The sequence below is a fragment of the Myotis yumanensis genome, unplaced genomic scaffold (genome assembly GCF_028538775.1).
Source record: "Myotis yumanensis isolate MYYU_CA2020_CCGP unplaced genomic scaffold, mMyoYum1.0.hap1 SCAF_5, whole genome shotgun sequence".
Taxonomy (NCBI): Eukaryota; Metazoa; Chordata; class Mammalia; order Chiroptera; family Vespertilionidae; genus Myotis; species Myotis yumanensis.
Window position 1 is genome coordinate 75,704,184 of NW_027223756.1, and position 14,708 is coordinate 75,718,891.

Consider the following 14,708-nt stretch of genomic DNA (forward strand, 5'->3'; position numbering starts at 1 on the left):
CACTCCCTGGCCGGTCCTCCGCCCATATCCCCCCCCCCCCCCCCCCCCTGACCCACCACTGCCTCTCACTTCTCACACTTCCCAGGGGCCGCAGCCAAACAGAACCCTGCAGCCCAGCAGTGGGGGCCCAGCCCCTGCTCTAGGCACCTCCTCTTGGCCTGGTCACAGAGGCGAGAATCGAAACCCGTTTCCACATCCTCCTTGAAACTCAACTCACCAAACATCCAGACATCACTGGCCGTGGTGAAGCGGCGAAAGTTAATGGACTCAGGCGACATCCACTTGATGGGTAGACGAGTCACAGAGGCTGGGGGTGGGCGTGGAGGTTTCAGGAGATATTTAGGGAAGAAAGATCCAGAATTATCCAAAAACATAGCCTATTCTCTGGAGACCCAAGGACCTACAGACCCTGGACCAAGCTGTGTTTTCTGGGGCTGGGGCTTCAGCGACCCCTCAGGGCAAAGCAGAGGCGGGGCCGCGCTCACCTTTGTAGTAGTCCTCCTCCTCTATGTACCGCGACAGGCCGAAGTCCCCCAGCTTCACACACTCCGCGGAGGCCACCAGGATGTTCCGGACGGCGATGTCCCTGGAGGAAGGATATGAAGACAAGGTGGTTCAGAATGCCCCAGACAGACAGACAGACAGACAGACGCAGATGAACAGAGAGACAAAGGACAGTGCTGGCCAAGGATCACAGTCGGGCAGCTTGTGTCGTCAGCCCTTCCCTGACCCACCTTGTTGCAGCCCAGCCCAGGTGGGAGCTGGGGTGGCCCTCCAACCCCCATCATGCACCCGGCCCTCTGCCACCTCCTTTCATCTCACCGCTGAGCTTCAACCCCCATCATCCTTTCTCACGTGTCTCCAATGTGAGGCCTGTTTCAGGTTCCCAGAACTTGCTCCCTCCCTATGTTCTCCTGCCCTGGTGACTCTATTGTCCCCTCTGCCAGCGATGCTGTCACCTGCTGATTCTCCCAGAAGGAACCCTGACAACTTTCCTGGTCCCAGTTATGCTCTCCTCCTTCTGCGGGACTGTGTGGGCTTTCGCTGTGGCTCAGAGCAGCAGCAGCTCGTGGCTAACTTCCTCGGAGCTCGGAGAGGCAGGACAGCCCAGGGCCGCATGCACGGAGCCCGGTATAGAGACCCTCGGAGCCCCCGGCTCGGCCCAGGGAGCGGGGGGAACTGCCCAGCAGGTAACCGGTAGGGAAGGAGTCGGCCTCACTCCAGAGCTGGGCTCTCACCTCCCTGCATCACTTCGAACCCCAGACTGGCCTGTCTGCTTGCTGCTCACAGGCAGGCTCTCTGCCTGTCATTGGCCTTTATCCCTGAAAAGGTGTCACACAAAGGAAACAGATCTGTCCTCCCTCCACCTTCCCCCCACAACTGTTTCTGTCTCACGTTTTACCCTAATGCCGGGAGGTAAGCTCCACAAGAAAGGGATTTTTGTCTGTTTGTTTGTTTGTTTTTTGTCATATATTTTTATTGATTTCAGAGAGGAAGGGAGAAGGAGAGAGAGAAACATCAATGATGAAAGAGGATCATTGATTGGCTGCCTTCTGCACGCTCCACACTGGGGATGGAGCTGGCAACCCGGGCATGTGTCCTGACTGGGAATTGAACCGTGACCTCCTGGTTCATAGGTCAACACTCAACCACTGAGCCATGCCAACCAGGCTGTCTTGATTATGATTTTATCCCAGGGCCTAGGACAGCGCCTGGAAGCACAGGGTGAGAATTCCATAATATTTGTTGAATGACTGGATGCGTGAATGAATGACTGAATGTTTATATCCCCCAGCACTGCTTTGCCTAATATCACTCCCAAGGCCACATCGCTGACCTCAGTGGTGCTGGATGGAAGAATTCACCCTTATACCTTGTGCTCTGAGAGCACCCCTTCTGTTTCCTCGAGGGGATCAGGAAAGGTGGTAGGGACCTCCTTTCAGGGAGTCAGGAGGAGAAGGGGCCGGCTTCACAGACAGAGAGAGGACTGGACATGGCAGGCTGGAGTTGCCAGGCAGCATCAGCCACTCTGGCTGGAAGGGCCCAGACCACAGGATCTTCCGAGCGCTGCCCTAGCTCAGTGCCTCCTGGCAGGGCCCTGTGCCACCGAATGGGCCCGAGGGAGGAGAGTGAGCAGGAAGAGATTTCCCGGAACCCACAGGGAAGCAGGCTGAACGCACTGAGTCACAATCAGACATCTAGGGCTTCAGATTCACCCGGAAGAACATCCTGTGAGGTACACATGCCCGTTTCCACTCCTCAGGTGAGGAAACAGGTTCACAGCAGGTGCTCACGTTGTCCCATTAGATGGGACCGGAGCTGGGGCTTCCACTCTGGTCTGTGTGACACCCAGACCTGCTTTACCCAGGATCGGATGGAGGGGCCCGGCTTCCCCCAGCCGCACCTGTGGACACAGTTGATGCTCTCCAGGTAGGCCATGGCCTTGCAAATCTGCAGCGAGTACAGGACGAGAGTGAGCACCTTCAGGGAGTTCTTGTGTCGCTCCAGGTAGTGGCCCAGCTGTCGGAAGGAGGAAGGTGCCATCAAGACTTGGGCATGGCCTCAACATGAGCCAGGGAGCCCCACCGCAGGCAGGGGGAGCGGGGAGGGGAAGGCCAACCCAGGCTGGCAAGAGGGTCCAGGAATTCCCCCTACAAATGGTACAAATGGTCCCTGGGTTGTTTCAGCTGAAGACAGACACTGGGAGTCAAGGGCCCCTCCTAAACGCACGCCGCCCTGCTCAGCTGTGGCCCAGCCCCCACCACAAGGTCCCCCACAGCCACCTCCAGCTCACCTCCCCGTGGGGATACAATTCCATCACGATCCAGGTGGGCTCCTCTTCGATGATGCCTATCAGCTTCACAATGTGCGGGTGGTCCAGGTTCTTCATGATCACTGCAATGGGGGTGAGAGGGGCGGGCCGGAGGGATCTGAAGTCCGGGGTGAGAACCGTGCTTTCTGCCCCAGCTGGGAGAGACGGGGAGGGACAGCCGTCCTCCCGTGTGGGCCCCAGCACTGCTCACACCACCCCTCCCCGCATTCCAGGCCCCTCTCCTGTCTTGGAGGTCTGTGTCACCTCGGGGGTGTTCTCCAGCCCATGGGGGTTGTGTCCCTCCTCGGGGGACACCTACCTGCCTCACTCATGAACTTCTCCTTGTTGTCCTGCGTGCAGTCTTTCTTGCAGGTCTTCACGGCGACATTGATTTTCTCCCCTTTCTGCAGTGAGAGCGAGCTCAGGGCCCCTCGGTCCAGCCGAGTGCCCCAAGGTAAGTGTCCCTTCCCGGTGTCACCATCGTCTTCCCAGCCAAGGGATGGCAGGGGACGTCTGGCCTCTGTGTCTCTGCATAGCACATCCCCCTCCCCCCGCCCCCTTTCTTCCTCTTCTCGCCCCTTCTCCTCTCTTCTCTGCCCGTCCTCTCCTCCCCCCTCCCCTCTCTTTCTTCTTGACCAGGACGTGTTGGGACTGGAAAGACTTTCTAGACCAGGTAGCTCAAGCCCCTGGCTGTGCAGAGGAGGAAACTGAGGCTAAGGGGGCAGAGATCTGCCTGAGTTTGGAAGGCGTTTGTGGAGCACCTGTAAGGCCATCATCAGACACGGCATCCGGGTCTCTTTCCCTCTTTATTGTTAGTTTTCACATTTTTCCTGCCCCTTGCCTTCAGCTCTGCCTTTTCCCCAGGCCTAACACAACCACCCACCTTGTCCCGCCCCGTCCGTGGCCTCCCCACCGACTCCTGCCTCAGATCCGCCTTCCTTCTCTCAGAACTGCGTGTTGTCATGCCTCCGGGTTTGTCTTCTCCCACCCAGAGCCAGTGGCCCCGCTCCTGGTGCTGCCTCTATTTGGATCCCTGGCATCGCTCTCCTGCTTGGCAATGGCTCTTGTTTCCCTTACTCCCTGGGTATTTCATAAATACTGTAAATGCCAAGTGCATGAGGACCTACACATCGTGACCGCCACCTCCAGCCCCGGACGATTCGCCCTCCTCATCCTCCTCCTACAGAACATGGAACGAGAGTGTCAGGGATGAGTCGGAACTCACGTGATTCGTGTAGGCACCTTCGTAGACCTCCCCAAAAAAGCCTTCCCCGAGGATACGGTTCAGAACCACATTTTCCCGGGCGATGCCATACTGTGAGCCTGCACGTGTGGAGGGAGAAAGCAGAGACCCAGGATTCAGAAACCACGGACACCCGGGAATCTGAGTGTCCACAGGCCGCAATGCCAGGCCCTGCTCAGGTGTAACCAGACCCCTGGTCACACCTCAGCCAAGAACCAGGGGCTGGGCTGGGCTGGCCTGGGGAAGGGGCTCTAGTATGTTCTATTGGTTCAGACCCAGGGAAGAGCCATCACTCTATCCGCTCTGAAAGCTGGTCCCATGTCACACTCTTGGGCTCTCCACAGGCACATGAAGGGCAATAATGTGGGGATAAAAGAATGATCTTGGTTTTTAAATCAAAGGTGCCTCGCTCAGGGTGTCCCTGTCTGAGTCATACAGGGGAGAGGACAAAGAAAGAAGTCCCCCCAGGGTGTCACATGTGTCCCCATAATGTCACTTCACAGGGCCCTGGCTGCGGCCAAGGTGGTGGGTCAAGGGCCTACCTCCTGTCCTTCGCAGAGTCTCGTCAGGAATCTCGGAGTAAATGTCTGATTCTGCAATGACAGGAGAAGAATATCCCATGGGCAAGATGCCCTCCGAGGGCACCACCGGGAACCAGGTGTGTGGCTCCCACGTCAGGCCACAAGAAACCAAGGGTGACGTCGGTGGGAGGGACAAGAGGAGAAGCCGGGTGAGAACCACGCACTGGTGGTTGGTTAGAATGGCCAGGAGCCCAGGGTACCTCGCTGGAGTCCCTGCTTGCTACTGCCCCGTTGCATTATTCAGAACAAGTTGGTTAGCCTCCCTTAATCTCAGTTTCCTTTTTTGTAAACCGAATCTTTCTGGGGAATGTCCTAAAGATCAAATGAAAGAATATCGGCTATGTATTTAACACTGTTATGGATTGAATGTTTGTGATCATCGCTCCCCCAACCTCCTATGTTGAAGCCCTGAACCACCCAGTGTGATGGTAGTTGGAGGTGGGGCCTTTGGGTGATTCGGTTTCGATGAGGTCATGAGGGTGGAGCCCGATGATGGGAATAGCGCCCTGCTGAGAAGAGGAAGAGACCAGAGCTCTCTAGGTGAGGACACAGAGAGAAGGCGGCCGTCTGCAAACCAGGAAGAGAGTGCTCACAGGGCGTGACCCTGCCGGCACCGTGACCTTGGACTGAGCTGACCCAGACAGGCATGGTGCCACATACTATCTATTCAAAACATGTCAGCTAGTGTGACTGATGATATTTAGGACATCATAGGGGAAGTTCATTTTACTGTAAGTTTGAGGGAATCCTTGACAATGTCACAAGAGCAGGCAGAAGAGAGGCTCTGGGTGCAGGAATGAGCACACAGGCAGGCTTACCTATGCTGCAGCTTTCGGAGAGGCGGGGCCGCTGCGCCTCCAGGCTTCTGTAGGAGGAGAGGAGAGGGCAGGAGCCAAGTGAGCTCAGAGCCTGGCAGTGGTCCCCTGGGCGGCCCACCCTCTCCCACCTTCCGCCTGGAGGGCCCGCTGCACTGTGCCCACTGCCTGCCTGGGGAACCAGCCTGGCTCTGATGGCAATAACCCGGGAGCATGGCCCAGGCTGCCAGGGGGCAGGAGGGAAGGGGCAGCAGCAATAGCCCCTAGGATTAGATGCCAGGTGGCATTAGAACATAGAAATATCCCTGCAAGAATTTACTGGGAGAAATTTACTGGCAAAAAAAAAAATAATGATCGCCACTGTGAAATGCTGGGGTCCCAGCGTTCTCCGCTGGGGCCCAGACACCACGGGCTGTTCTGCCTTCTCCCGGGAAGACAGGCTGAGTGCAGGGCCTGTTCCCTGCCATCTGCTTGTACTCACAGCACGGGGATCTGGGGCAGGCTGGTCCGCTTCTCACCATCTGGGAAGAGGGAGGAAGAAAGGAGCTGGAGTCAGGGACACAGGGCCCTGGGTGACGGCTGACCTCACTGCTCCTGTGAGCCCACACGAGGGAGACCCCTCTCCCCAACTCTGTGCTCTCTGACAGTCGGAGTGGAAGATGGATAGCCTTTGGCCTGAATTGGAATCCTCTCTGTTGAAATTATTAGGCTTCCTCCTACTACCATCCACAAGCTCCAGCCCAGACCCCTGCTTCCTGATCCCATTCCAAAGCAGAGACGCAAGAGGGACCAGCCAGGTTCTAGCAACAGCTTCCATCTTCCTGGGGCTACCAGCGCCTTCCTCCCGAAGCTGGGCTCCAGGCCGCCACTGTCCAGTGGGCCAGGGCCTGAAGCTTGGGACCCAGAATGGGACAACAGGCAACATCCCGCGGGGCTGGGTGAGCACTTCCACACACTATCCAAGCCACTCAGTCACATATTGGTCAGTGGCTTAGCTTCCCCTGCTGGGGGGGTGGGGGGGGTGGGGTTGGGAGAGACGCAGCCTGGCTCAGCCGTGCGGTCATCTGCCCACGGGGCCAGTTTGCCTCTAAGTGGAAACGCACCTTTCTTGGGATGAATGATGAGAGAGGCTTTGTGCTCCCCCTGCAGCCGGCAGTAACCGTCTATGAGGTCAGCCATGTTCTCGGCTTCTGCCAGAGAGGAGGTTTTGATGGACAAGGACTGCAGAGAAGAGACCAGCTAAGCATGAGACCCCAGAGCCTTGGCTGGAGTCTATCTCACAGGGAAAGAGAAGAAACTGCATACTCCTGCCATCCATTCCCTGCCGGAACCCATCCGTGCCTCTCCTGGGGCTGGGCTTGCATTCCCTAGAGCCACCAGGGGGCGCTCTTGTCATCCCTCCCAACTGATTGCCTTAACTCTAGGAAGGCCAGTTCCAGGTCTGCCTTATTTTGGTCTCACCTTGTGCCTGGTCAGTACAAAATATGCAAGAGCATAAACAGAATGGGGAGCAGCGGGGAGTGGGGCAGGGGATAGATGAATGAGAGGAGAGATAGAAATCTGTTTTCGGTCTGAGGTCTCTCTGATTCTCCCACCCACAAAAACCCTGGGTCCTTGAGGTCTTGATTCTGCATCATTGTTCACTTGTTCAAAGTTAGGCCACTGATTAGTGCCTTGATTTCTGGTCACCTTTACCCCTCACCCTTCACCCCCCAAAATAAACTCAGCTTTATCTTGACACTTTTTTAAACAGCTTTGTTTCTTGAGATATCTTCCTTCTAAAGTGTCATCATCCCGGTACCTTATCCAAGAACTAGGTGCAGTTTTCTTAACAAGATCTCAGGAGCCAGAGAATCCCCGGCTTTCTGACACCTGCACAGGAATACCCAACTCGCAGTTGTACCCCCTTGTTTCAGAGCTTCCAGGTTCCCAGAGATGCTCACCTGGGGGGCGCCTTCGATGTCCAACTGCAATACTGCCTCGCCCTCCTCCAGCAGGAGGCACCTGATGGACTTGATCTGCTTGAACTCAGCTAGGCAGGTGGGCTGTGGGAAAGGATTAGGGGCTGGGGTTGGGGGCTTCAGACCATCTCACTCCTGGGATCAGGCCATGGAAATTGGTTAGTATGGTGGGGGAGGGGAAGGGGCACAAGGAAAAGTGGGAGCTGGGAGTATATCTCAGGAGGATGAAGAGAGAATCAAAGACTATTGAGCCTGTAAGGATCATCTAGTCTAAGCCCCATGGTTTGCAGACGAGAACATGGGTTTGGAGAGAGCCAGGACTTGCCCGCGGTCAAATGCCAAATTGGTGGTAGAGCCAGGACTGAACCCAGGTCTTCTGATTCTCAAGGGAGTGATGGCCCCATCTTTCCATTGAAAGAACAACACTTGTATCTGAGCCAGAAAAGCAGTAAGAGTTTCCTTCCCTCTGCTCTGCATCCCCAAGCCATCCTGCTCTCCCAGTCTCTATGCAGGAGACAATCTCAGGGGGGAAAAGAACCGGCAGCCCCATGCTGTTATGCCAAACACTCTCCCTGCAGCTGCTCATACCAAGGACCTCTGCTCTCAGCAGAGGGGCAGGAAGAATGGACGGGGCAGGCCAGGGTAGGAGGCAGCAGACAGGGCAGACAGCACAGCCTGGGGCTGGGTGGGGCGTGGCCCCAGTCTCTCTCTACCTTTGCATCTTGACTTGTCATCTGGCGGATGCCTTTAGGGCCGATGACCAGGTCCACAGTGATGTTCCATCCTTGCTGGAATAAAAGGAGAGAGGGACTTGCTGCTCAAACCCTGCCCTGCTCCTATTTGAGAACTTTGAAAAGGCCCACTAAACTGGGTTCAGACTACCACCTCCTGGGCTCTCCACTCCAAACCCCCGCCATACTGATTATCCTCCTCCCAAAACCCTGCCCACCTCCCAGGGCGGGAGCCAAGATTTCCCTTTCCTGGTGCAAGTCGATTAATGGTAGTTGCATTTTAGGGCAGGTCAGTACAAGCAAAGCAAAGCCCCTTCCCAGCCCCCCTGGATGGCCTCCTGGCTCCCTTTCCCGAGAGGCCTGGAATTCAGGTGGAGGAGAGAATTACAATGAGTTCACAGCGATAGGTCTCCTGGTCGATGTGGGCAAAGCCGGCCAGGGTGTTGAAGAACTTCATGACGCACTCCTCCTCCCTGAGCGAGGCGTACTGCTGGAAAGTCTGCTGGATCATCTTCCGGAACTGCTTGGGCTGGGGGAGATGGCAGGGGTGAGCAGGCTCCTCCAGGCTCTGATTCCTTCCCTAGGGATCTCACTGCTGAGAGCCTGCCTGCTGCGGTAAGACAGTCCCCAGGCCTCTGCCAGGAGAGCAGTGGCGATCTCTTACCTAGAGCACAGGCCTGTTGTCTCAAGGGAGGCTCACCACAGCCCTGGGAGGGAGGCAGGGGAAGCAGTGACCCAGTGATCAGGCCACACAGCTAACTGGCCTCTGATGTGGAATTAGAGCCAGGAGTCCTGAGCACCAGCCATGGAAAGAGCCCACTGGATGCATTTGTGGTCTTATGTCCAAATGGCCCAAGATGGCACAGACACCCTGGCTGTATCCCCAAGTATCCCAGCCCGATGCCTTTAGCTCTAGTCCTGGGGACCAGCACAAAGTGGGTCTTTCTGGGCTTCTTGCCCACTTACCTTTAAACTCTCCTGCATCTGCTTTGGGAAAAACAGGTCGAGCCCTACTTCCTTCCTAAAAGAAGAAGAAACGCATCATTTGACACCCCTCTCCTTCAACCAGGATTCTGGCCAATCAGGAGAGGTGAGAGGGCTCAAGGGCTGGGGAGATGGGTCCTGCCTGGCTCTGGTCTGGGGGTGAGTGAAGTAGGGGTGAGTAGGAAAAGTAGGGCAGCAAGAAAGGAGGAGAGGCAGGGGCCAGTCTCCAGACTTACTCCAGGAGCTCGAAGTTGGACTTTTTGTCAAGTGCATTGTGCGGCATGTCCTTGAAGAACCGCCTGGAGAAAGAGAGAAGTCATGGAGAAGCTGATGGCTGGAGAACAAAGCCACCAGAGCCTGGTTGCCCAGTCCCCTTCCCCTGCCGCATGTGAGAACCACTGGGAGGGAGAAGATTAGGAGAGTAAAAAAACTGATACTTAGAAAACCATGAAGAAAAGGGAAAAAAACCACAAACCTCATTCCTAGAAAACACATTTATTCATTTTTTAATATATATTCTTTCCCATTAAGTGTATGTCTTGATGGAGATTTCAATGTATTATTGAGTTTAGCAATTGTTTAAGTAGAGACCAAATAGCCAATGTCCCCACTTGAGTCTCCTTCATTCTCTGCCTGGATCACCATGTCTAGTAATTTTTACTGCTGCAGACATTGTCACACTTTTAATCCCACATTAGAGTGACTCAGTGTTCCTTGAGCCAGCTGTCTTTGTACACATCTGAGAACAGTTTGTGCTGATACTATAAGCAGAGAGAGAGGCAAGTAACGACATTCAAAAGATATGAATTTAGACAATTCACTATGATTGGAAAATAGTAATTATGTCCTCATCTCACACTTTATTTAAACATTTATTCTAGATGGATTAAAGGGATAGATATAACAATAAAATCGTTTTAAAACTACAAGAAAATCTAGGAAAATATTCCCAAATCATGGAATTGGGAAGAACATCTAAATCATGAAATCATAAAAGATATCCCCAATTAAAACACATGAGCTGGCTTTGCAGGAAGAGCCTATGGCCACCATATTGCTTATTAGTGACACTTCACAGGTGTGCTCTGAGGTTTTCTATGAATGCAGCAGGCAAGCAGGCAACACTATTTTGGTACATTTTCTAAAGCTTCCAGTATAAAGAACAGTTTACCAGGCTGAACAAAGGCATGAGGAGAGTAAGCCAGACAGAGGGGATGTATTACTCACTAAGGGGGTGAGAGCTGCTTCCAAGTCCCAGACACAGTGGCCTCTCAGTGTCATTCCTGGCTTATAATAATTGTTGAATGAATGAGTGAATGAGCATTGATACTGGGGGTGGATAACAAAATTTTGAGGACTAGAATATTATTTACTAAGCCTTAGTAAAACAAAAGTTGGGGTTGGCTAAATGCAAGGGTAAACAAACTTTGAAATGAACACTGAGGAATTAAAACATATGAAAGTAATAGCAATTTTAGAATGATTAAGGAGGTGGCAAATGGAAAAATGTTTCATTAGGAAAAAGGTAACTCGGGTTTTTACCGAGGTCATCCCAATCTCTTAAAATCCAACTCACTCCCTATATCATTGATTGCCTTTCTCTCTTGCCCTGAAGATCAGTTGTGTTATTTTTGACAAAGGAACCCAATCACTCAAGTGTGCCATATTCTGTGTGTCTCTAACATTTGAAAACCACTGGGATGTCGGGGGGAACCAGTCACCACTGCTAATCAGATGTACTGCTTTTCCAGAGATTGAGCTTCACAATATTCTGGGTTGAACCCCATCTCAGCTGCTGCCAGTGAGCACCCACTTATCCCCAACCTGCCCAACTGCCATCACTGAATGAGGACGCACCTGCTAGGAGGGCCCTCCAGTGCCTGGCTGGTTCTCCCCAACCCAGGTCTGCCATTTTAACTGGCTAACACACCAGGTGGACAGAGCGCCTATGGCCAGGCACAGGTCCGTAACCCAGCTAATGAGAGCAGCCAAGAGTAAGGCCAATTTCTTAGAGTGTCATTCAAAGTCGTCACCAATCATCCCCAACTTACCTCCCACACTCATCTCCCATTATCCTCCAGTCTGTTCTTTTCCTTCCATTGGTCCCTGAGCCCGGAATGCACACTCCCCTGCTTAAAACGCCCCCTTATCTACTGATGGGAATCTCTCTCCTCCTTCCTGGAGCAGTTCAGATTCCCTCTTCCTGATGCCCTACGGCAGGATTCATGGCTCCTATAGGCACATCTGTTTGACACATATTTCATCCTGCCTTCTATTATGACCAATTGTAGACACATCTATCACCTCCAAAACACTGTAAATTTGAGGACCTCTTAGATAATTCACTAATTTCATACATATTTATTGGTACCTACATGAGGTGGGGACATAGTGGTGAACACAGATTAGAAAACCCAACATTTGAATATTTCCCAGAATCTCACCTAAGGCTCAAAGAAACATTACCGAGTCACAGAGAGATGGAAGAAGCAGGCACCCTGGAGGCAAAAGCAGTGGCAGCCAAAGGAAGGTGGGGACTCCAGCCAGAGAGGACCAGCCGGGCAGGCAAGCAGGGCAGGCAAGCACCTCAGGGCCTGACCCTTTGTCAGCCACCACTGCCCCCTCCCAGTTCTCACATATCCACTCTTACTTCCCACCCTGGAGGAAAGTCAGCTGGCCAGGAGCCCAGCACAGGACAGAAGGCATGGGCCCCCTCCACGGAGAGGCCTAGAGGCCACATACCTGAGCTCCAGACAGCCCAGCTGCAGGGCCATGCCCTCGCTGACCTTGCTGGCGTAGCGTTGCATGTAGTCATTCCGGAGCTGGCGGGGAGAGAAGACGAGGCTGAGACTCCCACCCTCATTCCCTGTGTCCCTAAGCCAGTGATGGCGAACCTTTTGAGCTCGGCGTGTCAGCATTTTGAAAACCCAAACTTAACTCTGGTGCCGTGTCACATACAGAAATTTTTTGATATTTGCAACCATAGTAAAACAAAGACTTATATTTTTTATATTTATTTTATATATTTAAATGCCATTTAACAAAGAAAAATCAACCAAAAAATGAGTTCGCGTGTCACCTCTGACACGCGTGTCATAGGTTCGCCATCACTGCCCTAAGCAGAGGCCCCAGGATGCCTTAAACACAACCCTGCCTGTCTCTCTCACATGCCCGCCAGGCACAAATGCATAGCAGGAGATCAAGAGCAGAAGGGGGACGCTCACCCTTCGCTCTGCCCCTGCCTCCCTCCAGAACCCTGAGCAGTGCTGACCAAGCCTCCACAGGCTGAGGTCTTCGGGGGTTTTTTGAAGTGTTTTAGACATGTTCCCATTGGCTCCGTGAGGCAGGAAGTTCCAATTCCCCTCCCCCACTCCTCACTTTGGAGATATGAAAACTGGGATTTGGGGGAGGAGTCAGTAATTTTTCCAAAGCCTTGTTGGTAAGAAGTGACAGGTGTCGTCCACGGTACAAGAAAAGTCTGGCGTGGTCTCCAGCAAACCAGGAGAGAGATATAGGAGGGAGCTAAGATCAGGCAGAATATAACAATGGCAACTGACGTTTACTTGGCATTCACTCTGCGTTAGGTCTTGTGTTAGGAACTTTACATGCACCATAGTTGGTGTGTTGGAAAGCCAGTTATTAAATGTTTTGAAATTTTGCAAGCTGATATCACATCGGTAGCTTGAAACAGGCATATTTACACCATGGAAATCGGCAAGTTCTATGTTTTGTTTTGTTTTGTTTTTCTTCAGAGAACTGGTTTACCAGCCCATTGTTAATAATATCATTTGGTCCTCAATGAGGGGGGGGGCGGGGGGAGAGGGGTACCAGCTTAGAAAATGGCAGAGCTGGATGAGGAACCAGGTGTGTCAGATGGCAGACCTGCTCTGCCTGCTTCACCAGCCAGGTCTCCCGGGCAGTAATTAGCCATTAGGAAAGCCCAAGAGGAGCCGTGAGTGTCTGGGGTGGGGTTAGCTGGCACTTAATTAGCTGTGGGAGACGCCGAATGAGACAGCTGACCAGGGGCCAAGGAATGCCCCCAAGAGAAATTTCCTGGACTGGGACCTCCAAGGCTGTGTCCTCCCATCTCCTAGGAGAGCCTGGCTAATACTTGGCATTTAAGGTGTAATAGGACCCTGGGCACAGGAGTTATTTTTTACCTGTTGGTAAAAATAAAGCAGCGTGGTCTTGTCTTCCTTCAGGCTCTCCATGAAGTCCTCTGGTAAGTAGCGGATTTGAAGGTCATACCTGGGACAGGACATTAAGACCCCCTTGTATTTAAAGGAGGAGTAGGGCTGGCCAAAGCAGATGCAACTTCACCCACCACATGTGGTTCCTGGCCACCCATGTAGGACTTTCGTTGGGTAGAGGACCACAGAGGACAGACGGGTGGCCAATAGGTGCTGACTCCCCACACTTCATCTTTATGGCCACCAATTTCCTTGGACCAGCCATTGGCCTGGCTCACCCTTCTCCCAGAACTCTCTTCCTCCTTCTCCACAGCACCAACGGCATCCTGCCTGGGGGTGTTTCTAGGTACCTGCCTTGAATGGGGATGTGTTGAGTCCATGCTAAGCTTTGGCAAGGACATGCATTGGACGCTGCAGGGGGACTAAGCCTAAAACGTCACTCAGATGCTCTAGAAGACTCTCAGAGGTTGGGAAATGCTCCAAGGAAGCACCTCCAGGGCCTCCCCACTCCACACTCATCTCCCCCCATTCGAGAGCCTAGGGGTCCTCTCCTACCTCCACTCGGCTTCCACGTGTAGATACTCATACTTGTCCTGCACCTCACCCACTGTCATCTGCGGGTGCAGCCAATGGATCTCGTCTGACTTCATGTGCTTCAGCCTCAGCCCATAGCACTCAGCCAGCTGGATGTTGGGCCCGATCCGCCCGCTCAGCAGGATGGAGGCAATGACCTCCTGCGGAGGAGAAGACAGGGGCATGACTCAGAGGTGCCTCCTTCCAGGCTCCCACAGTCCTCATGCAGCCCCGGAGGCATGTTTCTCTAGGGTGAGGTTCCGGCTTAATGTTTTATCCATCTGTGATTCTCTAGCACTTAGTGTAAGGCCTGGTCCACAGTGAGCTCTATGTGATGAATGAACAAACTGGCAAAATGAGGCAGAGACGGAGGAACTAAGAGGAGAGAGCAGAAGCGAAGGAGAAATTGCAGCGAGGCAAAGAGCACGAATTCTGTGCTTCTGCATTTCACTCCAACCAAACAATAATGACCAAGCAACCACCATGTAAAAAGCACGCTTTGAGTGGTTTCCAATCTAGTCGGCATTGCTCGGGGTCTGCAGTAGGCACTTCTAGGCACTTTGCATACATTGCTTCATTAAATCCATACAATACAGGAAAGTGGGTGTTACATCCCCCATGTGGCTGATGAGGAAACTGATGAGGCCACACAGCCCATGGAATTAAGCTGGGATTTTTAACCCTGGTCCACTGGACTCTAAGGATTTCAACTAGACCAAGCTGCTCTGTGGGATGGTGGGCTGGACAAGAGAGAAGGACAGGACTCACGTTAAGGGATTACGTGGCACAGTCCCCACACAAGAAGCATGGCCACAAGA

General features: G+C 53.2%; 1 protein-coding gene across 3 annotated transcripts in view; it reads right to left on the minus strand.

Annotated features, from left to right (window-relative positions):
- Positions 1-14,708, minus strand: part of PTK2B (protein tyrosine kinase 2 beta) — a 119,830-nt gene that overhangs the window by 17,245 nt on the left and 87,877 nt on the right. For all 3 annotated transcript variants that reach the window (XM_070415553.1, XM_070415554.1, XM_070415552.1), the window contains exons 3-20: positions 13,873-14,051; positions 13,288-13,375; positions 11,870-11,949; positions 9,364-9,426; positions 9,110-9,164; positions 8,532-8,672; positions 8,126-8,200; positions 7,395-7,496; positions 6,555-6,672; positions 5,933-5,972; positions 5,455-5,501; positions 4,598-4,648; positions 4,038-4,135; positions 3,132-3,216; positions 2,795-2,895; positions 2,405-2,520; positions 486-586; positions 218-307 (exon numbers count right to left, since the gene is read on the minus strand). In XM_070415553.1, the coding sequence (XP_070271654.1) occupies positions 218-307; positions 486-586; positions 2,405-2,520; positions 2,795-2,895; positions 3,132-3,216; positions 4,038-4,135; positions 4,598-4,648; positions 5,455-5,501; positions 5,933-5,972; positions 6,555-6,672; positions 7,395-7,496; positions 8,126-8,200; positions 8,532-8,672; positions 9,110-9,164; positions 9,364-9,426; positions 11,870-11,949; positions 13,288-13,375; positions 13,873-14,051 (1,630 nt within the window). The remainder of the gene's footprint in view (positions 1-217; positions 308-485; positions 587-2,404; positions 2,521-2,794; positions 2,896-3,131; positions 3,217-4,037; positions 4,136-4,597; positions 4,649-5,454; positions 5,502-5,932; positions 5,973-6,554; positions 6,673-7,394; positions 7,497-8,125; positions 8,201-8,531; positions 8,673-9,109; positions 9,165-9,363; positions 9,427-11,869; positions 11,950-13,287; positions 13,376-13,872; positions 14,052-14,708) is intronic.